The sequence below is a fragment of the Penicillium soppii genome, assembly GCF_028829465.1.
Source record: "Penicillium soppii strain IBT 18220 chromosome Unknown utg000006l, whole genome shotgun sequence".
NCBI lineage: Eukaryota > Fungi > Ascomycota > Eurotiomycetes > Eurotiales > Aspergillaceae > Penicillium > Penicillium soppii.
The window spans coordinates 3,874,640-3,898,165 of NW_026643236.1; the positions used below are offsets into that span (position 1 = coordinate 3,874,640).

A 23,526-nucleotide genomic window follows, 5' to 3' on the forward strand; every position below is an offset into this window, starting at 1 on the left:
GGAGTACATAACTAGTCATTAACCACATACTAGTTACTAGGTGGAAATTATAGAAGCAAGCTCCTATTCAGTTTAAGCAAACTTCAATTATTATGCTCGGCTTTCTCGTTTTCGATTGGACTATTTATTCACTGAAATAGTATTGAACAATTACTGTACGCTAAAAAGGCAACTACCCAAGGACACAGCCACTTAGATGACCGCATGTACTATAGATTTCCTCCTATTAACTATTATAAATATTGCAGCCGAAGGACAGCAATGCTCGCATGGCGTAGTGGTAACGCGTATCACTGTTAGTAAATCTTTATTTGATTGTCTACCTAAACTTCTTACTAACCCTTAGATAGCGTACCTGCAATGAAATGATAAGATCCCCGGTTCAATCCCGGGTGTGAGCATCATGCAAATTTTTTGCCCTTATAGGAAACTGATGTTAATCGTTCTTAATATTATTATACATAGCTTTCAGTAACAGTTCATAAGTTTCAGCACCCCTGTTTTCTGCCTGCTCTCAACAACCAAAAGCTTAATCCATTGAGCGGTATCATTGTCCAAGTAGGCGGTGCGACTATTATAGGAAGGCGGTATCCAAAAGGGTGTTGAAACTTATGGACCGTCATTGTACTTCGTAAAGTGTTTTGTTTTTATGTGGCTTTTTCACTTAGTTTTCCATCACCGCCCAGAATTTGCTATGTGTGTAACGTTTGAATTGACTACGGAGTACTCCGTACACGCGTTGAAGGTCAAATACCGGTGTCCACTCTACAATATGGCAGCGAATTCGTCACTGACACCGCCACGTTTGCCCCTCGTCGCCTTGCCCCTTTTTAAGGTCTTTTTTCTTTGAAAAAAACTTCCTGTATAGTCGAAATTGTTATTCAATTGTTGCACCAATTGATCCTTTACTCTATATATAAACCCAGGCATAGACAGATTTGGTTTCGGTACATGTATATAACTAACCTCGACCGTTTGCGGGTCTCAATAACATTGACAACATCAAACGGGAGAGAGTTATAATTAAAAGGAGAAAAAATAACACAATAGCCTTCTATACAATATATTTCCTTTTTAAAATGAATATCACATCAGTACTCTGTAGTGTTATATGAATTCAATAATTTTGGACGATCACCTAGAAGCTTTTTAATATTTTTATCCTAAAGTGGCCACTTACGCCAATTCCCCCTCCGCCTCCCGCCCTTATTCCTGAACAAACAACTTCTCTTCCCTACACCCTCGACCATAACATCTCACCATCACAATGGCGGCCACAGAGTCACAGTTGCCCACCGACCCCAAGTACGATCAGTACGACTTTCCCACCACCGCTCCGGAGTCACAGCCTGGTCACCCTGGCCACACCACCCCGGAGCAGGATGCAAAGGTTCACCAGCTCCGTGCCGAGCTGGAAAAGCTCGGCTACACCGAGCGTTTGGACACTCTGACTCTCCTACGCTTCCTGCGTGCCCGCAAGTTCGACATCGAGGCTGCCAAGGCCATGTACGTTGCTCGATCCTTCCCGCAGCTGTAGAAATTTTTGTTTGCTCAAAAGCCTTCTACGCAGGCGGCTGGTACAGCCATGAGCTTTAATGGTCTAACGGATTTTTGCAGGTTTACGAACAGCGAGAAATGGCGCAAGGAATTCGGCACCGATGATTTGGCAGCTAACTTCGAATACCCGGAGAAGGAGAAGGTCTTCGAGTACTACCCTCAGTACTATCACAAGACGGATAAGGTTGGTTTCTCATGTTTTATCGTAGTTCGTTTATCAAAATCTCGATACTGACATTGTGTTCAACAGGATGGCCGTCCCGTCTATATCGAGAAGATGGGCAAGATCGATCTGAACCAGATGTACAAGATTACCAACGCCGATCGCATGCTGAAGAACCTGGTGACTGAGTATGAGAAGCTGGCCGACCCGCGCCTGCCTGCCTGCTCGCGCAAGGCCGGTAAGCTGCTCGAGACCTGCTGCACCATCATGGATCTCAAGGGAGTTGGCATCAGCAGCATTTCCTCTGTTTACACATATGTCAAGCAGGCTTCAGAGATCTCGCAAAACCACTACCCTGAGCGTCTCGGAAAGCTGTACCTGATCAACGCCCCCTGGGGCTTCAGCACCGCCTTCAGCGCCATCAAGGGTTTCCTCGATCCCGTGACTGCTAGCAAGATCAACATCCTCGGCAGCGGATATCAGAAGGAGCTGCTGTCCCAGGTTCCCGCCGAGAACTTGCCCGTTGAGTTCGGCGGCAAGTGCACCTGCCCTGGTGGCTGTGAGCTCTCCGATATGGGCCCGTGGCAGGAGCCTGAATGGACTCGTCCCCCTAAGTGGGCTACTAAGAAGGAGGCCACCAAGCAGGATGCCGAGCCTGTTGTGCAGAACGAGGAGACCAGTTATGAGAAGAAGGATGTCGAGGGTCAGGAGGGTGTTCAGACCAGCGCTTAAGCTGATGGCTTTTCATTCATTCCTTAAACCGATATACGTACACCCCCCGGGCTTGTGCTGGGACTGAAAACAGAAACAAAAAAACATCAAAGGTGGTACGACCTATAAACAAGGTCCCATCCGACGCCAAATCCCCCTGGCAGACTGGAGTATCTGCTCCGGTGGTTTCAACACATCTTCGCCGACCCATCCACCAATCCTTGGATTCCTTGCCTTACATTCGCTATTTGCGTGTTGCTTTTTTTTCAGATCTAGATATCATGGAGAGCTTGTTTCTTATTGTTCCGTTTGTTTTTCACCTGTTAAAGATGCGCAGCATGTGCTGCTCCTGGTATAGAAGGAACAGGACGTGATGAAATCTAAAAGTGAGCTGGTGTTAAGGTGAATAGCTGGTGTTCTTATTCAAATATAGTGCTGGTGTGTATACACGAACAAGCACATATTGAAATGGTAGCTATCATGTCTAGGATTTTTCCTGCCACTAATGGTACATATTTTGTGAGATTTGGAATAGCGAAGAACAATGTCTGCAGTAGACATGGAACAAATAGATTTCTTTCTGGCTGAACAAATCAAGAGTAAACAAGACATGGTATCATTATTCCCAACTAAAGCCCAGGGCTTCAAAACGCCCCCAATTTCGCAAAGAACCTAAGCATGAAAGAATAAATAAACACTACTTAAACATACCCATAGCCTTAGAGGGCTTCACTTCATCATAGTCTCCACAACCTCAGCAGCTCGTCCGGCTCGCTCAACCTTGCCAACTGTCGTCGCCAACGCATTACCCTCTGCACCGTCTTCGGGAGTAGCACCGCTCTCGCCCTGCAAGCGCAGCAGCATACGCAAAGTATCTTCATAGACACCAGCAATATCCCCACTCTTCCACCGTTCCTGCTCCTCCTCCGTCCCAAGTGCAGCCTGCAATGTCCAAGTTGGATCGATATTTCTTCTGCGCCGAGAGGACGCTGGAGTTGATCCGAAATCTTCGGTAGAATCAACATCCATTCGATCAGCTGTTTGACCAGGCGTTGTGTCCTCGATCGATTGAGCCTGCCCATCCACAGACTCATCCATCTCATTGTTGATTTTCTCTCCCTGCAGTTCGATTTCGAGCTCTTTTTCGTAGATTTCCTCCTCCTGAATCATCTTCTTCAACTGCGCCGCATATTCCTTCGCGGCGCGTCTCGGCGCTTCCCGTCTTTGCTGTGCAACAGTCGTGTTGAGCGATTCCAGTTGTGCATAGAGGGATGTGACGCGTGATGCGAGCTCTGTGTCGTAGACCTCGTACTCGATTTGCTCCGTTGGCGCAGTGAATGCGGCTGGGAAGGGAAATTGTGGTGAGGAGGAGTCTAATCCGTTGATGCTGATTGAGGCCGAGGCTGTGTCGAAGGTTTTATTTATGTACTGTTTGAGGTTAAATCATATGAAATCAACATCGCCTTCGGAATACAGAAGATAAGAGTTGGATTTAGGAGCTTACTTCGTCTACCAGCTCCCGAACGCGTTCGCGCATCGGGTCTGGCGTTTCATTGTTTGAAGCGGAAGGGGGAAGGTGTAAGTCGAGTTTCTGTCGCGAAAACGCGACGGTGTTGGCATATAGATAGGTGAAGTCTGCTGGAGACTGAAGCTCGACTTTTCGGTAGTGAGGCGCTGCCATGTTGTGTTGGCTGTTGAGTGTTGTTTTTTTCTTTTCCGCGATAGTTGAAAGGGCTTGGCGGTATCCCCGCAAACGATGTCATCGATGTTGCATTTGCTTTTTCTCTTGATAGTGTACACTTCACTTTCCTTATAACTTCTCTATACTCCCCTTCCCTTGTTCAGCTCTACACTTTTTCCTTTTTTAAGATACCCGACATATTATTTTCTCTCTGTTTATTCTCGAATTATACAACTCTTTTAGATAATGCGAGTACAGCACACTCGGTGATATTCTGGGCCACTTTCACCTCAAAATACACTTGAATACTCGAAACAAAACAATGGAGAACTCAAAGTCCATTTCTCTGGTGGATAATACCGTCCCACAACAACCCACCGACGAAGGGACCCCACGACGGACATCCACACTAGATCGACAAGCAAGCCTGACCAAACATCTCAGCCGAGCATCCGTCCAGAGCCAGATCAAAAAGCGGAAATATGCAAAATGGCAACCTGATAGACTGGGAGTTGCCCCTGACGCCAGCGACTCGCTCAGCCAGGAGTCGTCCCAAGTGCGCGGGGAATCTATCTCAGCCAGCCCTACCAGAGAAGGCAGCGGAGCCAGAGATGTCGATACAACGGACTTCGCGCCGCCTCGTATATCAAAAACTGTTACAATTGGCAACGACTTGAATGGAGTTGGAGATCCAAGGAACAGTCGCGACGACGCAAAGCCGCACTCGGAATTGGACATCCTCTACGAAAACCAGCGAGGCTCATTCTTCTTTGGGGTACCACGATACTCGCACAGCTCCCTCTTGAACTTTGACCCCGACGCCTGGATGACACAGGACCGCCGTACCAGCCCTGTTAATATCACAAATGCCCAACTTCCCGACCCGAGTTGGGAGTGGACCTGGAAGGCATGGTATGTCGACATGTCAGGCGATACTGACGAGCAAGGATGGCAATACTCATTTTCGTTTTCTTCTTCTACATGGCATGGTACACAGCCATGGTTCCATTCCTTTGTTCGGAGGAGGCGGTGGGTTAGATTACGAACGAAGATCCCTGACCGGCATCTGCGTGGCCGTTCTGACTTCGAGAAATCCCACATGCTCAATGAGGATTATTTTACCATCCATTCCCTCAAGACCAGAAGCCGAGAGCAAAGTGCTGCTGGTTTTCCGCGGGTAGACTCTGGATTCTTGAACCGCGCAAGTATGACGGTTGACGAAGAGCCACATGTTGATGAGATTGGGGATATTCCCAGCTTGATGCATGCCCTGAAGCTGTCATCCATTGACCGTGAGAGAATTGATGCATTAAAGAAATTCGTCGAAGGAGGTGGCGATGAGCTGTATTATCTACACGACAAGGTGGGCCGCATCAATTGCTTCGTCCCTTCTTTAATGATCTGAAGATTGTCTAACTCTAGCAGATACTGGATATTATGCCGACTTTCTTATTTCAAACATCCCGGTGGCAGTTTGTCACGTATCTTTCTGGTGTCATTCAGGATTTATCGAAAACACCCGCAGCTTCCGATAAAGATGCCGATGCCATTCAACGCAAGAAAGATAACCTTATTCGTGCAGTGGAAGCCTGCAAGCGGCATATTACTGGTCCGGATATGTTTAAGAATGACAATGGAGAGTCAGCAACTGAACTTCTTGATTTAACACCGGCAGCTAAGCATGATACATTGTTGTCTAAGCGGCCGGTTTTGGAGGAACGTTCACACTCAATGAGGCAGGTTTTCAGGGGCATCCCAAAAGCTGCCGAGATTGATCGCGAAGGTCACATCTATTAATGTATTATAACTTTGCATAGCCACATTCATTATTTTTACATACATTATCAGTTTGAGTAGCTGCTCTAGGAACGTATAGAAGCCCATACATTTCAACGCTCCACCGCCTGCCGGTTTTGTGTCATCAATTTTCGGGGCAAAAAGGACGGACAATTCTAAAAACACCTCAACAGCAACGCGCCCAATCTTTCTTCGTTCCTTTTTGATTAATGTCTCCGGTGCTGCCAGAGCTTCGATCCTTATGCTCTCGCGTGGCCGCCCGTGTCTGAGAAGGCGTCTCTCTGCCGTCTTAGACACCGTTGCCACCGGCCCGGATGAACCTCTTCTGTTCCTCTATCCCCGCTGGGCTGCGCCTGCTTTGCGGCAACGACGGCCAATTTCTTCCTTGAATCCAATTGAAGGCCCGGTCAAGAAATGCCAGGCCTCTGGTGCTCCATTTTGCCCCGTGGTTCGCCCTTGTCCTTCGCTCACTCGACACTCGTGCCGATGGATCTCTGTCAATTCCGCCCGAACTCCTCATTCAACTCTGGAATTTCCTCCCTCTTCGAATAAACAAAACCGTCAAATCAGCGCGAAAAATGTGACTAGCTCTGATGCTTTGATTGGGAGTGCTGGAGATAGAAGCTCCGCCGACAAAGAGCAGTCGGGAAATTCCCTCAATGATGCCGAGAACACCACTTCTCAAAGAGCGCTACACGGTTTTGCGTTGACAAGGGCGAGGAGAATTCAAAAGAGTATACAGCAACCCAGACCTAAGGGTGGTGAATCTTCGACTCTCACTCCGACGCAACGCTACAATCAACACACATCTCTAAGAGATCAAAAGAAGCTCCGGGCTCGGGCATATATGAAGAAACAGTATCGAAAGCGGTCATGGCCCTATATTGATAAGGCCTGGTTTGATACAAAGGATGTTATAGAGGAGACTCAGCATAATGTCCGGATAAGAGTCAGGACTCGCACAAAGCAGAAGGAAATATATGTCGCAGAGGAGACCCTAGCTCTGTTCGCTGGTGTAAACCAGCATACTTTCCAAGAAAATATTTGGCACGTCCCGATCAACAATGGATGCCGTGTGCAAGTCTTACCTGCACGTGAAAACAAAGGACTCCTCCGCCGAGTTATTCTGTCTGGTACAGATCGTGTTTTGGAGTTGGTGGAAGGGCAGTTCACTCGTGCACAGAACTCACAAGAGACAGGCGATCCTCTTGCGGATATCCACAAACCTTTGGTTCCGATTTGCTCATCGCGAGGCGCTATGGAGCGCTCCAAGGTCCCGGTGCCATTGGTTCGAGGGATTTGGTGTTTCCAGGAAGATTGGAAATCCCGCCTGACTTTTGACGAAGTCATGATGGCTCGTCCTATTGTCAACTCAGTGAAGGACTTCAATGAGCACGTCGAGGATGTCACATCATCGCGGTTACCATACCTCGATGAGAAGGCCATGAATCCATCGAAGACTCCTGATATAGAGCGGATCACAAAACATATCTTGAAGTTATTTGATACACACCACAAGTACATATCAACTGCTGCGTTACATCTTGCATTGGAATTCCTTTGCCAACATGAATTGATTTCTGCTGCTCGGGACTTGTGTTCTCGCGCAGAGCAGGTGGCCACAGCAAACACATACAATATCATGTTGAAGATTGCCGCACAGCGTCAAGATGTGAGGGTTTTTCGTCACCTCATACGCGAGATGGGTCGCGCACATCTCAATCCAAACTCAGAGACGTGGCTTACCTTGCTAAGCGCTCTGGTTAAACCTAGTGAAAAGGCTGAGCTCATTGGACATATGGTACAATGCGGTTACATGTCCGACATCAATACTATCCAGGGCGCACTCCAACAGACGATTCAAGATTCGCTCCTGGTGCATCTAGAATCTGGGAAAGATATAGACTCCTTCATTGACCTCATGGCCAGCACCTACGGGGCCAATTGGTTCAGTTCTTCTTTAATGGGCCAAATGTTCAGTACGCTCGCTCGGTTGAAGGATCATGACTCCTTGAAACGGCTAGTGCAAATCTGCATTGACAGAAAAATACCCCTCGACGGCCATGCGATGAACGCAATTGTGACAGTGTTCCGGTCAGATGTTTTCACCGCTGTGCGGTATATTCTCAAATGTCTCGACGTCCCTTGGTTTCAATCATCGAGAGAGCAGTGGGAGCTTTTGTTCCTAGCTGCATTCAAGCGCCGCCACTACAACATTTGCCTGGTATTATGGAGATACGCGTGCATGTATCGAGTCGTGACCCAGAAGATGAAACAGACTGTCCTGGTTTCTCTGTGTCGCAATGCGTTCGCTAAGAAGAACAATGAGCTCAGTACTTTGTGGAACATCGATGCTGGCAAAGTCATTGTCGGTATCGACTTACACCACGAAAGTTACAGCATGGCAGATTCCATTCTGGACGAAATTCCTTCAGAGTTCCGACACAATCCTCTCCTCTTTCTCATCGGATGGAAACCCGAAGGCAGCGAGCGAGCTCACCAAATCCGTCTTGCCAATGCCCTGATTCAGCGTGACATCAAACTGGGTCCTCTCTACAAGCCTAATCATCCCTTCCGGTTCATGTTGGATGCAGCCGCCTTCTTGGATTCCGAATGGCATGATGTACCGCGTCCTTTAACGTGGAAGATGCAGAACGCCATCCACATCCCTATCATCCGCAAAGACCAATAACCCCCTACACCTCCTCTCTTGCATTTTTTGTGCCACTTGTTTTTGGTCTGATTGACGCTAGCGTGTTGCATGCATATTCCACCCGGCGGGCTTGTTTTGACTGGTTTGTTATGTACACTAGGATGTCCACGCCCTGTCACTTTGTCTTATACTATCCTGTACATTATTTGAATATAGAATCATAGAACTGTAATGCCCAAGACAAACTCCTTTAATTACGTCCAACTGTGGGTGGATGTTTTTCGTCTCGAGCCCACAAAGAAATCGTCAGAATCTAAGCAATGCATCAAGGTCGTTCATAAAAACATCATTGGCAATGCCAATGTCTCTATCACTCTCGCCGTGCATAATATCAGCCGCGCTCAATGTCTGCCTTGAATATACCTGTCCCCGAGATGGTGAAGATACACTCCGAGTCTGCAAAGCTGGCTTGTTGATTCTCTTCATATGACTTTCATCAGCACAGCCACCTTTCAGCCCAGGTGGATGGGGCTTTGCAGACTTCATCTCCGGGGCCGGTGCCTCTTTCTCATTGAAATTTGACCTATACGAGGCGGGTGGATTGCCTTCCTCGATCTCGATCTCGGGCGAAGGGGAGGGAGACGGGAAGACGGAAGGGGGCAGCAACCGCTGCATCTCCGAGTAGCACGAGTACAACGCACTCCAGCGGGGTATCTCGTGGTCGATTCCTAGCGGTACAGGAGCAACTTTTTCTTTGTGGCTTTGATTATCTATTGTGCAACTGGTGAGGTTTGTTTTGGGGTTGCGGTTGAGAATCCGGTCCCGGGTATGCCTTCAACTCATGACTTGTTAGCATTGCCTATTCTTAGAATAATATAGGGCCTGGATGTCCAATCCCCATACCTTTCAACTGAGTCACGGGGTATGCACAATTGATCCTCTTTGCGACAGAATGTGCATTGATAGTGTGGCGGGGCAGCATCACATCGCTTTTTGCGGATGTGGCAGGCCGTGCAGGCTGATTTACCTGGTCGACGACCTTGCCTGTTTGATTTGGTTATGCCCGAACTTCGAAGTGCAGAGAGATCCATGGTGATATGCTGAAGATACACACAAATAGGGGATTGGCAGGAATGTAGATCTCACATGTGACTTGATATCAACGGTGAAGGGTCCGGGTGTCCGGCACGTTTTTTTACGGACAACATCTGATTGGTTAACTCTAATTGAGTGGGGCTCCATCACCGAGCTAAAATTACGGGGAAGTGGCAAATACTACAACTGTATACAATGTACATAGAACTCTGATATAAGAGATGCACATATCAATGGGCATATACGATTGGTCCTCTTCAAACCCGACCTTTCCCACTGCTCAGTCTCACGGACTGAGCTTACTTGTACAATCTAAAAATCTTAAAATTCTAAGTTACTAGTCCAAAAGGCAAAGGTATCAAAAGCACTAAAAAGATGGCCAAAAGGAATACTGCAAGATTGTTATTGTAACATCGAATTGTCTGGCATCTTGATGTTGAAGTTTTGGCTACGGAGTATATGAATGTCATATAGTGAAATGGGGATAGAGATAATTTGGTGTACGCGGTTTACATAAGAAGGTTTAGGTAGGCTGCTTAGGCATTGCTATTCTGTTTGTATATACACTATATAGTTTAGCCAAAGCCTAGGGGAGCAGGTATAGGGAGGTCTAACAAAACGTGGGTGGGTGTATCAATTCCATATCTAAAAGCAAAAGCAAAAGCAAAAGCAAAAGTAAAACAAAGAACAAAAGGGTATCGCTCATGCCTCATAATCATATACAGTATAAACAATGAAAATGCTTTCCCAAATAACTCCGCTGAAGAGTAAGTAGAACGCAACGCAAAACACCCAAATAAAAGAGTACAACCAATGTCCCAGAAGATGGAGCTTCGATCAATCATCTCGCAGGCCTCTCTCAGACCATTGATCCAAGATCTTGGAGATGTTTTTCAGTGTCACGGGTTTCGTCATGAATAGATCCATCCCTGCGTCGAGGGCCTCGGCTTCATCATTGGAACCGCTCAACCCCGTCAGCGCGATGATAATAGATCTAGGAGAATCCTGATCGCGCTGTTTTTCTATGGCACGGATCGATCGTGCGGCGTCAAAGCCATCCATGACTGGCATAGAAATATCTGGTTTTGTTGGTCAGTCTTTCATCTGATCGGAAAATAGTACGAAGGGCTTACCCATGAAAATGATATCGTAGCCGTGTTGCAATGATTTCACTGCATCAACTGCTCTCTGTCCGTTCTCGGCGGAGTCTAGCGTCACCAGTTCTCGCTTTCTGAGGAAAGCGAGCATTAAGTTCAGGTTGATTTTGTTGTCTTCAACAACTAGCACTCGAGGTTTGCGAGGCTCTTGGGATGTTGCTGCGTTGTTGGTTGTCAAAGGTGGCGGGAGAGAATTTGTATTTCCAGTAAAAGGGACCAAAGTTTCGTGTTGAGTGGAAGGGATATTATCTGGATTTGAAGTTTTGATGCCGTCGATTGAGGCTTTTTGTTCATTTTGTTCAATCGAAATGGTGTTTTCGACAGGCTTTGGTCGGGTTTCAGTTGACGCCATTGGCTCAGCAAGTGACATGGATGAATTTTGATCGAAGCATTTCTGCAGCAATCTAGCAAGCTTGTGGGGACCACATGGTCGACTTATTATGCTCATAGCCGTGGTGAATGAAGACCATTCTGCTCGAATAGTATCGTGGCCCACATACTTGCTACTCACAACAAGGACGGCCTGATTTGGGTCCCTGAAGCCCCCATTCATGACCTCTTTAGTTGGCAGCTCGTTGGCCAGAATGACATCGATGGGACTGCCAGATGAAGGCGAGACTAGCTCAAGACCGTACCAGCCGACTAAGTATTGAGAGATAGTTCTCCACAATGGGTGTTTGCGGGCATCATTGGGCTCAATACCAAGGATGGCAACTTTTCGACCGGCGTAAGTGCTCCGTAAAAGACGGACTCCATTACCAATGGGGTCAGAATCTTCTTGCGGGGGTGATGGCAGAGTGCCAGGAATACCCCCAGTAGTGCCACCATAATCCGGTTGTTCTTGGCGAGTCAAAGGAAGCGTCACTTTGACAGTTGTACCTTCACCTGAACGACTTTCGACGTTGATACTCCCGCTTAAGGATTTAACAAGACTGCGGACAATGGAGAGACCCAGGCCTGTTCCGACAGACAATCTGTTTTCCTGGGCAAATGGAACAAATAGTTTGCTTCGCAAAAATTCAGCAGACATACCCCTACCAGTGTCTGAAATTGTCAGGGTGACCAGGTCTTCCTTTGGACCCTGGTGGTGAGGCCAACTCCCGGGGTTTTCCCTTGCCTCTAAGAGCAGGGAAACACGGCCAGAATCAGTATATTTGACGGCGTTGCTAAGGATGTTCATGACAATGCGTCGGATGGCACCTGGTGGTGTATAATAGGTCCAATCGTTCTGTGCAATGTCCAATATCACGTCCACATGGAGTTGAGGGATGTCGGGAGCTTGTGTTGATTTAGTCGTAGTTGAAAAAGCCCCCGTTGCATCAATAGAGGCTGTGCGCCGGTGACTGTACGAATGACCCAAGCAGACTCCTTCCACCACTTCCTCGGACAAAAGGGAGACATCGGTAGCCCTATATTCATCCAAGTGACCAGCAGAGCGTTGTATGTTCTCAATGTCCACTTGAGAGGTTAGATTTCTTTTCAGGTGGCGCAGATCCTTTTGCAAGGAAACGAGTTTGGTATAGTCAAGAACCTGATTCATCGTATCAAGCAATGTACGACCACAAGCATTGATGGTTTCGAGAAGCGAGCACTGAAAATCATCAAACTCGGTGCCATGAAGCAATTCCGCTGCTGCTAAGACTCCATGAAGTGGACTTCGTAGTTCATGCCTGGAAAGCGATAATTAGCCACTGGGAGAGAAAAAGGAAAAAGGTCAATAAACCCATGATAAATGCGACTTACGAAACACTGCCGAGAAAGTCTTCCTTCTGTCGGTTGGAGATATGTGCTTCAATTCTATTGCATTCAGCCATGATCGAGGATCCGAATCCCAGAATTGAACTCAGTTCCACTGCCGGATCAAAAACAACATTCTCGACATGGTTCCAGCAAAAACAGCCACCGAACCATTGAGAATTAGCGGCGTTCCACAAAGGTACGAAAATGATTTGAGTAGCGCCTGGAAATAACCGGTTGAGTGTTGTATTTTCCGTGGTTTTCCATTTGTTTGATCGTTTCGTGCGTGAAGACTGAGTCCGTGTCCGGGCCCGGCTTTCGCGGGGCGAATCGTCACTGTCTGAGCTAGAAAGCAGACCGTCCCGGTGGAAGGACCAAAGTTTTCCCTTGGAATACCGATTCAGTAGACCATGCACAAAAAACTCATCTATTCCGGAAACTGGGTACTGCGAAACTGGCCCCGTCTTCGGTCCAAAATAGTTATCACTTGTAGATATAGCCAGGATAGATGCAAGTTTGCCAGTCTCTTGGGAACTCGCACCCTGACTGCCCGTGTCGACATCAAACGCAGCATCGTTTCCAGCTTCAACAAAGACAACACCACCATCTCCCTCTAACTCTAGGCTTTCTCGGATCAAATTCGCTGCTCGTTGGAAAGTCCAGGCATTGCCCTTGTGATCATCTTCATCCTGCTTGTTTCCGGTGTTCAATCCAGTAAGGCGAGAGTCGACGCTAGAATCAACACTTGAAGAGAGAGACTGATCGCGCCTTGTCTCTGACGCCGAGCTTGTCGAGCTCGCATCGCTGCTACAAGAGCGGGAATGGCGATAGCGGTTGGGGCTAGACCCGGAGAAGTGACTCTCTCGTGTTTTCGAAATCGGAGGCGTGTTATATTGTAATGTGGGGCTGGTTGTTGAATCGTCTATCAAATCCATGAAGCTAGATCTTCCTTCAATGAAGAAATTAAGGCCATGGGATAATCGGGCTGCACGACGACCCTCGGAGGCCTGTCGGTTGACCTTCAGATAGTTCATAATGAGCCCTCCCATGGTGCTCATTATCTCTTTATCCTCTTCACTAAATTCGGCATGTGGCTTTGTATCGAGGACAAACACACAGCCGACATTAATTTTGCTCTCTGTGGTTAGTGGTGTACCTGCGTAGAATCGAAAGTTCGGTTTCCCTTTCACAAAAGGCAGATCTTTGTATCGTGAATCTTGAGTCATATCATTAGATACTAAGAAGTGGTCTTGTTTTTGCTCTTTTGTGGTGTCTTTTTTGGGGTGCGGTAAAGCAATAGTATCCTGTAATTTGCAACCGCACTGTTTAATTCAATTGACCGGGGATGTAAGCTTATGAGCGGAAAAGGTGACTTACTTGGCAAGGTATCCAAGAGCTGGCGTCGAGTGTGGAACAGCCATCATAGACCCCGTTACTGAGAGAATGATATTTTTTATTTCCTTCTTTTGTTTGAGCTGCTTGCGCAATGATGAACTGAGAGTCTCGGTCCGAAACACTGTAAGAGAAAAAAAGCGGTAAGCGAAACAAGATCAATTTTAAGGGAGCCACTATCATATTACCTGATGAAGACTCGGTCCATATTCAAACGTAGCGCAGCCAATTGCGCAAAGGAGTTTAATGTATCATTGGAGGCGCCTAAGGCCAAAGGATCTGGCATACGAGACAGCGGTTCTGGGGTCCATGGGCCGGGCGATGTTGAAGATCCGGACGATGAGCGACATAGTGTAGGGGAAATAGCACGGGTTGCAGCTTTTCGCATGAGAGGTCCATCACTAGAGAATGATTGATCTTCATCTATCGGGGCGAGTTTCTCGGGCCGAAAATAGCGATATACCTCGCGAGCCCGGCGACCAGCGGTGTGATCATCCGAGTTCATAGTGAGTGATTGCCTAGACAAGGCTATCAATACTCAAGATTTCTGAAATTTGCTGTTTGATATGTTGCAGAAGCCATAAAAATATGTCCAAAGTAAAGTGATACCGTCTTATAAAAGGAAACTATAATGTATTGTAGATATAGAAATAATCGAAAAAAAGAAGAAATGGAACACTGGAATCTATAACATATAAATTAAAAAATTCAGTTTGTACCTGAATCTTGGAACCGGAAATATGTTAAGACGATCGATCGACATAATGGCAATAAGTATTCCGCAAATTATAGAACGTTATTATAAGATCCAACAATCTATGACATTGACGTAAGGGGTTCAGAACCCACAATATCTGTTTCGGGAGTTTTAGTGGAGATGTGATGCCATTTCCCTTGAAATGCTGTTGGCGAATCGAATGCCCGATTACTAAGGCCAAGAGACAGGAAAAGGTTCACATACCGGTTTGTATTCCCGCCAATCATCGTCTATAACCGATTTATAGAATGTTGATCACGTACCTACATAGGTATCGTGCATTAAAATTGTTTTAGGTCGAACACTGCTAACTTTCCTTTTTTGAACTTTGACTAAGATCATGTAAACGCCACTTCAAGTCACATCGTGTCCCACCAATGGTATTGACCGTCAGCCACACAGCCACACATCCACAGGGAACGATCTACAATGTTAACTCCAATATTCCAATATTACTGCATATGTAGTAATAGAATATTGTAGAAAGGCTTGATCTTTATATAGATTCCACATATAGATTCCAGAAGCCCATATCATCTGCCGAGATCATGACCCGTTTGTCCAAGAAACAATCATATTTTATATCTCTTTTAGCAATATAATATAGTATGTGTATAGTACATTGTATACACCGCACAAAATAAAATAAGAGGCGGCATAAAGTGTACGTCAGTGGCGGAGAAAGCTTCTGCCTTATAGGGACAGTGCGTTCTTTGTATCACATCACGTACCAGAGAGGTCATGATTCCTGTCGTGACATTCAGCTAAATACGTAACTGTACATTATGTAGGCTTCGTCCGACGATATCCCTAACCTTGTCGTGTCTGTTATTTTTGACAGCGTAACCAGCGTAATTACCATATTGGTGCGTACCACGAGAAATCCAGCTCGTTGAGGGTATATCTAATTTGGTCATTTCCCATAAATTATCATGACATGGCATGCTAACACAATTTGGCAAAGAAAGCTTCACAGCGTTGCTAACAATGCAAAATTACATCAATGATCCCATATTCGCATGAGAATGTCCAGAACATGCATCGGGTACCCCGGGCACGGGTGGAAGAGAGCCATAGGGATCAACGAGAGCCGTCCGAATCGCGCCTACACCTTCTTTGAGGTAGAGAACGAGTCGATATGCCGAGTTGCCATTCAAATAGTATCGATGGAGCTGCTTGCTACGAAGGAAGCCCAAACGCTCATATAGTTTCATTGCACCGGTGTTGGTGATTTCGGTTTCGAGGACGATCTGTTCAAACACGCCCAAGTCAGCTCCAGTGCCACCGAGACAAAACGCATTTGCATATGTACATACCTCATCTGCATCACGTTCAATCATAGCATCAATAGCCATGCGTACCAACTTGGTTGCAATCCCCCGGCCTCGGTACTCCTCGCGCACGGCCAGCATGGCGATATACCCCCTCAGCGGGCCGTCACGGTGAGGTTCCAGCTTCGACACCACGACCCCGACCATCTGGTCTTTATCATCTTTCGCAAGAAAACAAAGATCGCCCCATTGGTAAAGAAAGTAGCGGTACACGTAGATGCTATAAGGTTCAGACAGATCTTTGGAGATCAGTTGGCGCATTGCGGCGACATACTCGTTTTCACGCGAGTTGTCATACCGCACGTAGCGGAGTTCGGATGGAGCATCGCTGCTCATCACTTATTTATTGAAATGTGGGCTGACGGGTTGAATTGGTGAACAAAGTACTGGAGGGGGAAGGTTGGGGGGGGGGGGGAAGAAAGTTACGCAACTTTGCACATGTGATGCCGATCCGTCCGTTCGCGGAAGTTGTGCACTTCCGTTTTTTTTCTCTTTTGCTCCTATTGTTTACATTTATTCCTTGAAGCTTTGTGGTTTTGTTAGATTTCGAATCTCCCATTCAACCACTCTCCTCAATTTCCTTCTCGTTCCTCGCGGTCGCTCGCGGTTGGTCCACAATGCTCCGCCGCCGCACGGGCAAGGACAAGGTCTCCTCCGACAAAGCTACCGATGCTGGCTCCAAGGCCGACGAAGAAAAGCTTCGTGCAGAATTTGGCGATGCTAAAGTTAAGCAGCTAGTGATCAAGCCCAGAAGCAAGCGTCGCAATGGGTTCATATTCATGCTGGGCGGGATCTTCGGCATCTTTATCGCCTTGTTCTTCGCGAACCAGCATCAAGTCATTAGCTTGGAATCAATAATGGACCTGAATCTTGATTCCTTAATGGATGCTATTCCCCAGGGAATTCTGCGCGACGTGAAGGAGTTTTCGGTACGTCCCTAAGGAAAGAGCTTCCTTATCTCTAGACCTGTTTATGTTCATTTGACTGACCTTTGATGGGGTAACAGCAACACGAGCGCGATACTGTCAGCTATGATTCGTTTTCCGTTGGACTGCACCTTCAGTCCCAGGGCGTCAGCGCCAAACACCCCGTCGTCATGATCCCTGGCGTTATCTCAACCGGCCTGGAGAGCTGGGGCACAGGGGAGAGCTCTCGACAATACTTCCGCTCAAGGTTGTGGGGTAGTTGGACCATGATGAGGGCGTTGGTCATGGACAAGGCAGAGTGGAAGAATCATGTCATGCTCGACCGGGACACAGGGCTCGATCCGCCTGGCATCAAGCTTCGTGCGGCGCAGGGATTCGACGCAACCGATTTCTTCATCACAGGATACTGGATTTGGAACAAGATTCTAGAGAACTTGGCTTCCATTGGGTATGATCCGACCAATGCCTTCACGGCTGCATATGATTGGCGACTATCATATCTCAATCTTGAAGTTCGCGATAAGTATTTCACGCGACTCAAGTCTTACATCGAGACCGCAGTCCAGGTAGAAGGCGAGAAGATCACACTAGCGTCTCATAGTATGGGATCCCAGGTGGTGTTATATTTCTTCAAGTGGGTTGAGAGCGAAGAACACGGCAATGGAGGGAAAGATTGGGTCAACAAACACATCGATTCATGGGTTAACATCAGTGGCTGCATGTTGGGTGCCGTCAAGGGACTAACTGCCGTATTATCTGGTGAAATGAGAGATACAGCTCAGCTAAATGCTTTTGCCGTATACGGTTTAGAAAAGTTCCTGTCGAAGGAGGAACGCGCGGAGATTTTCCGTGCGATGCCTGGAATTTCAAGCATGCTGCCTAAGGGTGGCGACGCTGTATGGGGAAACTCTACCTGGGCCCCAGATGACCAGCCCGGCCAGCCTCTGACTTTCGGCAATCTGCTCAACTTCCACGAGACCAACTCATCCTGGACGCGCCGAAATCTCACCACCACAGAAAGCCTGCAATACCTGCTGGATCAGAGCGAGCCTTGGTACCGCAACCAGGTTCTGGGTAGCTACTCCCATGGTGTAGCACATACAAAACGCGAGGTGGAGGCTAACGAGAAGGACCCGCGCACATGGTTGAACCCTCTCGAGGCTCGTCTACCCCTTGCCCCGGACATGAAGATCTATTGTTTCTACGGGGTGGGAAAGCCTACGGAGCGCAGCTACTTCTACCAAGAAGAGACTGATCCCTTGGTCAACCTCAACGTCAGCATGGACACGACCATCACCAACAATGAGGGTGTTGACCATGGGGTTCTTATGGGCGAGGGTGATGGCACCGTCAATCTGCTCAGTACGGGCTATATGTGTGCCAAGGGCTGGCGCATGAAGCGCTATAACCCGGCTGGCTCCAAGATCAAGGTTTTTGAGATGCCCCATGAGCCTGATCGTTTCTCGCCCCGTGGTGGTCCTAACACGGGTACGTTCTTGCTCACCATTCTATCTACCGCAAAGCAATATTCATCACAGATAACTAACATTTTTATTAGGCGACCATGTCGATATTCTAGGCCGTGCCTCACTCAATGACCTTCTCCTCCGCGTTGCCGGCGGCAAAGGTGACCAAATCGAGGAGACCTTCTACTCGAACATCCGTGAGTATGCGGACCGTGTAAAGATCTTTGACGACTAATCGATCACCCGTGGCTCCTTGTTATTTGGTGCGGAACTGTTTGTTTTATGCTCACGTTTTGATACACACATCTCTTTTCTAGACAGTTGGATTTCACTAGACGGGACGGGTGTTTTGTTTATGATATCCATCATTTCTGTATATTTCTTCTTAATGACGAGCGCTTCTATGAATAGTACATACATTACCCTCAGAGTTAGGAGTAATCAAAGTCCATGAGTTACACAAGAGTGCACAAAGAGCCCAGGTGGTACAAGAATACGACGGGACCTGCCAAGCCCGTGCATAAAAATGATCCAGTACAGGCACTCCGCACTAGTATCAAATACAACGGCTTTTCACTTGAACGGACCAACATTGTAGAGACAGACGACAATGTACGTCGTACAAGCAAACGGTTCCGTATGATCGGCGGCAATATCATCCAACAAGCGGGGATCATCATCTCTAGGATGAAGGATAGATTACCTAGATATAATTTTATGGAACCATAGGGTAACGCTTCACCTCTTGTCAGATATCTGTTGGCAAAAGAGGTTCGTATAGTTGCAGGCCTAGTTGTGCCAAGGGTCCAAATCGGAATATGGCTGTGCTATGTGGTTTACAAAGTACCACAAGGCCGAAAATGTAGATAATGTACAGTGTTTCATTAACTCATATGCTAGCAATTAAGAATAATGCTAAAAATATCCAACGGAATTCCATCGCCCCGAAGGAAACGATAGGAGGCGTGCATAAGACCCAAACCGACTCTAGCCCGAAAGCGAGGACACGAATAAGTCGTATATAGGATGTTGCGGGAAATGCACGCATTAGGATGTCGGATCAGCTTCATCCTCGAAAGCTAGAAGCGAAGAGAATAGGCGAAGCTCGAGCGCAAAGATTGACCTCCGTCAAAGAAACAATTCTTTGCACCAGGCTGCCATGGGCACTCAAGTTGTGGAGACAGGAGCACCGGCCTTTCAGGTTCCTCCTCTTTCGATTCTTCCTGCCAAGTCCACACAGGAAGGTTTCACACAAGTGCCGACGCCTATTATCACCTGCCAGGCGTATGAGACACGGAAGGTAGGTCGAGACGAATCCATCCTGTGCCGATGCAAAATGTCGCATAAAAATAATATTCAAAGATCTTTCTTTATATTGCACAGCGAGTGTGGTGCAAGCAGAAGGCGCCGAAACCTTTATCTCTCCAAAAGCAGTTACAAAGTTCCCAAGCGCCTGCGATGAGCGAGCGACGCGAAAGATAATAATGTTTGTTCATCTGAACGAGCCTGAAGGTAAAAGTGGCTCGCCCAGTTCATAAAGTCGTAGCGAAAGACATGGGTCAGAAGAATAAAAATGGTCGCCCCAAGGGGGTAACCGAATGTGTACAAGCGAATGTCGCCAAAGGTGGCGGGGGTGGGGATTGGCGAGTGTAGGCAGGCAGACAGACCCAATCCCTTCCACCACCAGTATTAATATTATAGACGGATATTGCCAACCCCAAGTGGAGTTGGCGAGGCATGTACAGCCAGAAGGTGAAGAAGACCATCGGTTCGGGGCGGAAATGCCGCGCGAACGGAAAGTTTCCAATTGGTGAATTAAAAACCTTAAGGTGTCGAAGATTGCTCGATGCAGATGTTCCCAAACATTGTCGTCAAACATAACGCCGGATCAAAAGTAGTAGATGCAAGAATGGATGGTCGAGGAGTGTGTGCAAGTAATCTCCGTGGAACTAACGGCCGGCCTCGATATCGTGGTTCGAGGTGAGGTGTTCGCTTTCCCATGTGTAGTGATCGTCCACAGGGCTCAGAGAGCCCGAAGAAACAGACGAGGAAGAGCCCACGGTCCATTCATCGCTGTCCAGATTGAAATCGCCGTCTAAACTGGCGAGATCGTACCCAAATTCAGGAGAATTGTCACCGACCTCGACATAATCGTAGTCCCAACGGAACATCTTGTCGGTTTGGGCTCGGGGCAAGAAACGGGTCTTCGCGAAGTAGAATGCTACTGTGGCAAGGAGACCACCGCAGACCAGATCGACTGCATAGTGGTGAGAAAGGTACATGGTTGCCCACCACATCCACAGAGTGTAAGTGACCCAAAGGGGCTTCAGCCGCGGGAAGACGTGGCTCATGAACAATGCTGCCAAGGTTGAATCGGCGGCATGGAGCGAAGGGAAAGCACCAAAAACCACGGGAGATTGCTTGAAGCCGGAGGTATACAGATCGATGCCGAGCAGCTTATCGATGCGAGCAAGACCGGCCGGGTTACCCTGCATCGAATAGTCGGCTGGAGCAAGACCGTACAGATTTTCATACCAAGGTGGCGAGCATGGGAAAGCCAACTGAATGAAGACGGCGGTCATGCTGATGTAGCCGAGAGTCCTGGCGTAAAGTGGAGTAGTTCCTGGGGGACCGAAGAAGAAAAGCAATAGCGAAACGACAAATGGGGCTCCGTAATGGCACAGTCCGTAAGGAATCCACGCCAGAACATCAAGCACCACATTTTGGTGTGCAGAAAGGATATTGCTGATGTTAGCGCCGTACAGAATGTTTTCCATGGCCGGCAAAACCCGAACCCAAATGGCAGGTCGCCAATCGCTTGGAACGAATCTATAGATTATTTTGTTAGCCCTTGCTACTTTTGAGTCCATCTTTGTGCTTTCCACATCCACGCCACATGTCATCATGCTCACGCCACTAGGCGATCACAGGCGCATTTGTTGCAACTACGTGCAGGGGAAAGAGAGAAAGAAAGAGAAACTTACTGGCATCCATAGAAGAAGATAAGCCACCCAGCAACGGGAAGAAAGGGCAGGAAGAATTGCCTTGTAATGGGCATGAGAAGAGAGCATAAAAGCCCAGTGGCAATGGCAGTTTTTCCAAGTGGGCCGGGGGATTGAATGATCGTTAGAGAAAATATGCCCACAATCAGCAGCAACAGGTACTGGAAATCATAAACCGTCCACCGGTGAGCCTGTAGAGACCTGAGAGTATCGGCTGGCGAAAAGGAAGTTTGCAGAGTCGATATCGAAGATGTAGGTGAGAGGCGACTCCGTAGCTTAGACCGGAGCTTGCGGCGCATGCGATGCGGCACGAGGAGCTGGAAAGAGCGCCATGGTACTTGGATCTGAAGCTTTCCGAGCTGATTTTGTGTGCGATCTTTCCATGATGGGTAGGAGGCGCTCATCTTCACAATGACTGTCCTCCAGGAGGCTCCGGGTTACTCGAACTTGAAAAGGGGGGATTGAGAGTTCGAGAATGCCGCGAGGCGAGACGGAATGGTGTCGCGTAGCGGGAAGGGGTTTTTTCAACGGCCAGAGGAGAAGTTCATGAGAATTGAGATGGGCCGATAGGAAGGCGAAGGTCTGTCAGGGCCGAGGGGCGTGCGTCCCAGGAATTCAGGAGGTCACGTTGACAAGGGTGTCGGTAGGGATGCAAGGTGACAGCAAGGGTGCAACCGAGGGAACCCAGGATAAACAGAACTCGAGAAAACCAAGGAGACCACTTGAAGCCCTGAAAGGATGGATTAAGAATTAAAATAAAGAGATGGGAAGAGAAGAGAAGGAAAAGCATCTGGATTTGACCCAAAGTTCTTGGGTATCGGTATTACCAGTATCCGATTTTTGAGGGTATTATTGTATTTTTTGATTATGTACTTGATTACCTGATTTTTTCTGATTATCCATGTCGTCACTAAGTCTGTCTTGGTTTAGTTCTTTATAACCCTGGTTAGGCACTACTATTACTACCTACAAAATACTCACAATATCTGAGGTTTATTCAATGCAATCTATCTGTACTATATGAATAGCAAAGAACAGAAACAATGATGTTCACTTGCAATTCTGACCGGATGCTCTCGGCAGTTTTTAATACAAGGTCATCTGGATTCAAGATTTGAAGATGTCGGGCGGAAGCGGCGGAAGCCACGGAGCCCGATCGGAAAGTGCATGAGAAGTCACAAATTTTGGCATATCTCGGACTTTGCTATTTCAATGGTCCGACTCGTTAGGAATCTTATGCATGAAGCTCCGAGACTACCGAAATGACCTTGGCATAGGTATGTTATTATATACACATACCTACCTACCTACATAGATGTAGGTATGTTATTGTAACTACATATTCTGTAGTTTCTTTCCCTTTTTTCTTTCATTATTATACAAATCCTCAACGTTCATGCAGGAAACTAGACCCGCTATATAGATCTTTATGTTTAAACCTTGGGTTTTGTCTTACAACTTTTCAACTCAAAATTTTCAAGCAAATTTTCCATATAAGATCCATCAACGGAGGCCGATTGGCTGACGGTCCCTTAGCGCTATGGTTCAAAGCCGGGATCCAACAAAATTCACCAGATCTCCGCCCAATTTCGCTTAGTTGCACCGTATTTTATTTACAGAACGTATTCACAAACCGGCCTGTCGGCCATTAACTGTGCCGTGATTATTGTGATCTTCACATCTTTCCTGTTACCTAGGTAATAACTTTGAAGCTGACCCATGTCAGGCTACTAGTTATATATTGTATACGTCTGTACTTATATACGCGGAGTATATTAGGCAGCTTTGACATATCTAGCTCATCCCTAGTTACACAGCTCAGCCACGATCAGGTACAGAACATATGTTGAATACAGTCATACGATAAAATTGATGGTAGGTGTGACGAACAGAGCTACTTTGCACATGAGCTAAACCGTTCAGCGCTGATAGTGGGTACTATTTAACTAGTCAACTATTTCACGCATTCTACTATTTGACACGGGCCCAGCGCTTAGATGAGGATGTACACAGTCCTATTACATCAAATCTAAAATTGTTTCAGGGGATAACCAACCTTCCCAATTTGAACCATTATTGTAGAAACCAACACCAAGCGTAA

The 23,526-nt window shown here is 47.2% G+C and overlaps 9 protein-coding genes across 9 annotated transcripts; 4 read left to right on the top strand and 5 right to left on the bottom strand.

The window, feature by feature from the left end:
- Nucleotides 1–1,267: 1,267 nt before the first annotated feature.
- On the top strand, nt 1,268–2,452 carry N7529_008847 (SEC14 family lipid-binding protein; the record flags this gene model as incomplete). The annotated part of the gene is made up of 3 exons (XM_057244374.1): nt 1,268–1,506; nt 1,618–1,741; nt 1,808–2,452. The coding sequence occupies 3 exons, from the start codon at nt 1,268–1,270 to the stop codon at nt 2,450–2,452; spliced, it is 1,008 nt and encodes a 335-aa protein (XP_057095912.1).
- A 708-nt stretch (nt 2,453–3,160) lies between these two features.
- N7529_008848 (uncharacterized protein) lies at nt 3,161–4,112 on the bottom strand (the record flags this gene model as incomplete). Its single annotated transcript, XM_057244375.1, has 2 exons — nt 3,161–3,859; nt 3,936–4,112. The coding sequence occupies 2 exons, from the start codon at nt 4,110–4,112 to the stop codon at nt 3,161–3,163; spliced, it is 876 nt and encodes a 291-aa protein (XP_057095913.1).
- Nucleotides 4,113–4,434: 322 nt separating this feature from the next.
- Nucleotides 4,435–8,601, top strand: N7529_008849 (uncharacterized protein; the record flags this gene model as incomplete). Its single annotated transcript, XM_057244376.1, has 3 exons — nt 4,435–5,475; nt 5,538–5,895; nt 6,083–8,601. 3 exons carry the CDS (start codon nt 4,435–4,437, stop codon nt 8,599–8,601), a joined length of 3,918 nt encoding a protein of 1,305 aa, XP_057095914.1.
- A 267-nt stretch (nt 8,602–8,868) lies between these two features.
- Nucleotides 8,869–9,653, bottom strand: N7529_008850 (Zn(II)2Cys6 transcription factor domain-containing protein; the record flags this gene model as incomplete). The annotated part of the gene is made up of 2 exons (XM_057244377.1): nt 8,869–9,394; nt 9,466–9,653. The coding sequence occupies 2 exons, from the start codon at nt 9,651–9,653 to the stop codon at nt 8,869–8,871; spliced, it is 714 nt and encodes a 237-aa protein (XP_057095915.1).
- An 841-nt stretch (nt 9,654–10,494) lies between these two features.
- N7529_008851 (GAF domain-containing hybrid sensor histidine kinase/response regulator) lies at nt 10,495–14,448 on the bottom strand (the record flags this gene model as incomplete). Its single annotated transcript, XM_057244378.1, has 5 exons — nt 10,495–10,736; nt 10,791–12,484; nt 12,558–13,873; nt 13,929–14,067; nt 14,132–14,448. The coding sequence occupies 5 exons, from the start codon at nt 14,446–14,448 to the stop codon at nt 10,495–10,497; spliced, it is 3,708 nt and encodes a 1,235-aa protein (XP_057095916.1).
- A 1,247-nt stretch (nt 14,449–15,695) lies between these two features.
- Nucleotides 15,696–16,367, bottom strand: N7529_008852 (peptide alpha-N-acetyltransferase MAK3; the record flags this gene model as incomplete). Its single annotated transcript, XM_057244379.1, has 1 exon — nt 15,696–16,367. The coding sequence occupies one exon, from the start codon at nt 16,365–16,367 to the stop codon at nt 15,696–15,698; it is 672 nt and encodes a 223-aa protein (XP_057095917.1).
- Nucleotides 16,368–16,648: 281 nt separating this feature from the next.
- N7529_008853 (phospholipid:diacylglycerol acyltransferase) lies at nt 16,649–18,658 on the top strand (the record flags this gene model as incomplete). The annotated part of the gene is made up of 3 exons (XM_057244380.1): nt 16,649–16,960; nt 17,038–18,445; nt 18,516–18,658. 3 exons carry the CDS (start codon nt 16,649–16,651, stop codon nt 18,656–18,658), a joined length of 1,863 nt encoding a protein of 620 aa, XP_057095918.1.
- Nucleotides 18,659–19,582: 924 nt separating this feature from the next.
- N7529_008854 (uncharacterized protein) lies at nt 19,583–19,905 on the top strand (the record flags this gene model as incomplete). Its single annotated transcript, XM_057244381.1, has 2 exons — nt 19,583–19,723; nt 19,807–19,905. The coding sequence occupies 2 exons, from the start codon at nt 19,583–19,585 to the stop codon at nt 19,903–19,905; spliced, it is 240 nt and encodes a 79-aa protein (XP_057095919.1).
- A 467-nt stretch (nt 19,906–20,372) lies between these two features.
- On the bottom strand, nt 20,373–21,829 carry N7529_008855 (phosphatase PAP2 family protein; the record flags this gene model as incomplete). Its single annotated transcript, XM_057244382.1, has 2 exons — nt 20,373–21,252; nt 21,408–21,829. The coding sequence occupies 2 exons, from the start codon at nt 21,827–21,829 to the stop codon at nt 20,373–20,375; spliced, it is 1,302 nt and encodes a 433-aa protein (XP_057095920.1).
- Nucleotides 21,830–23,526: the final 1,697 nt, after the last annotated feature.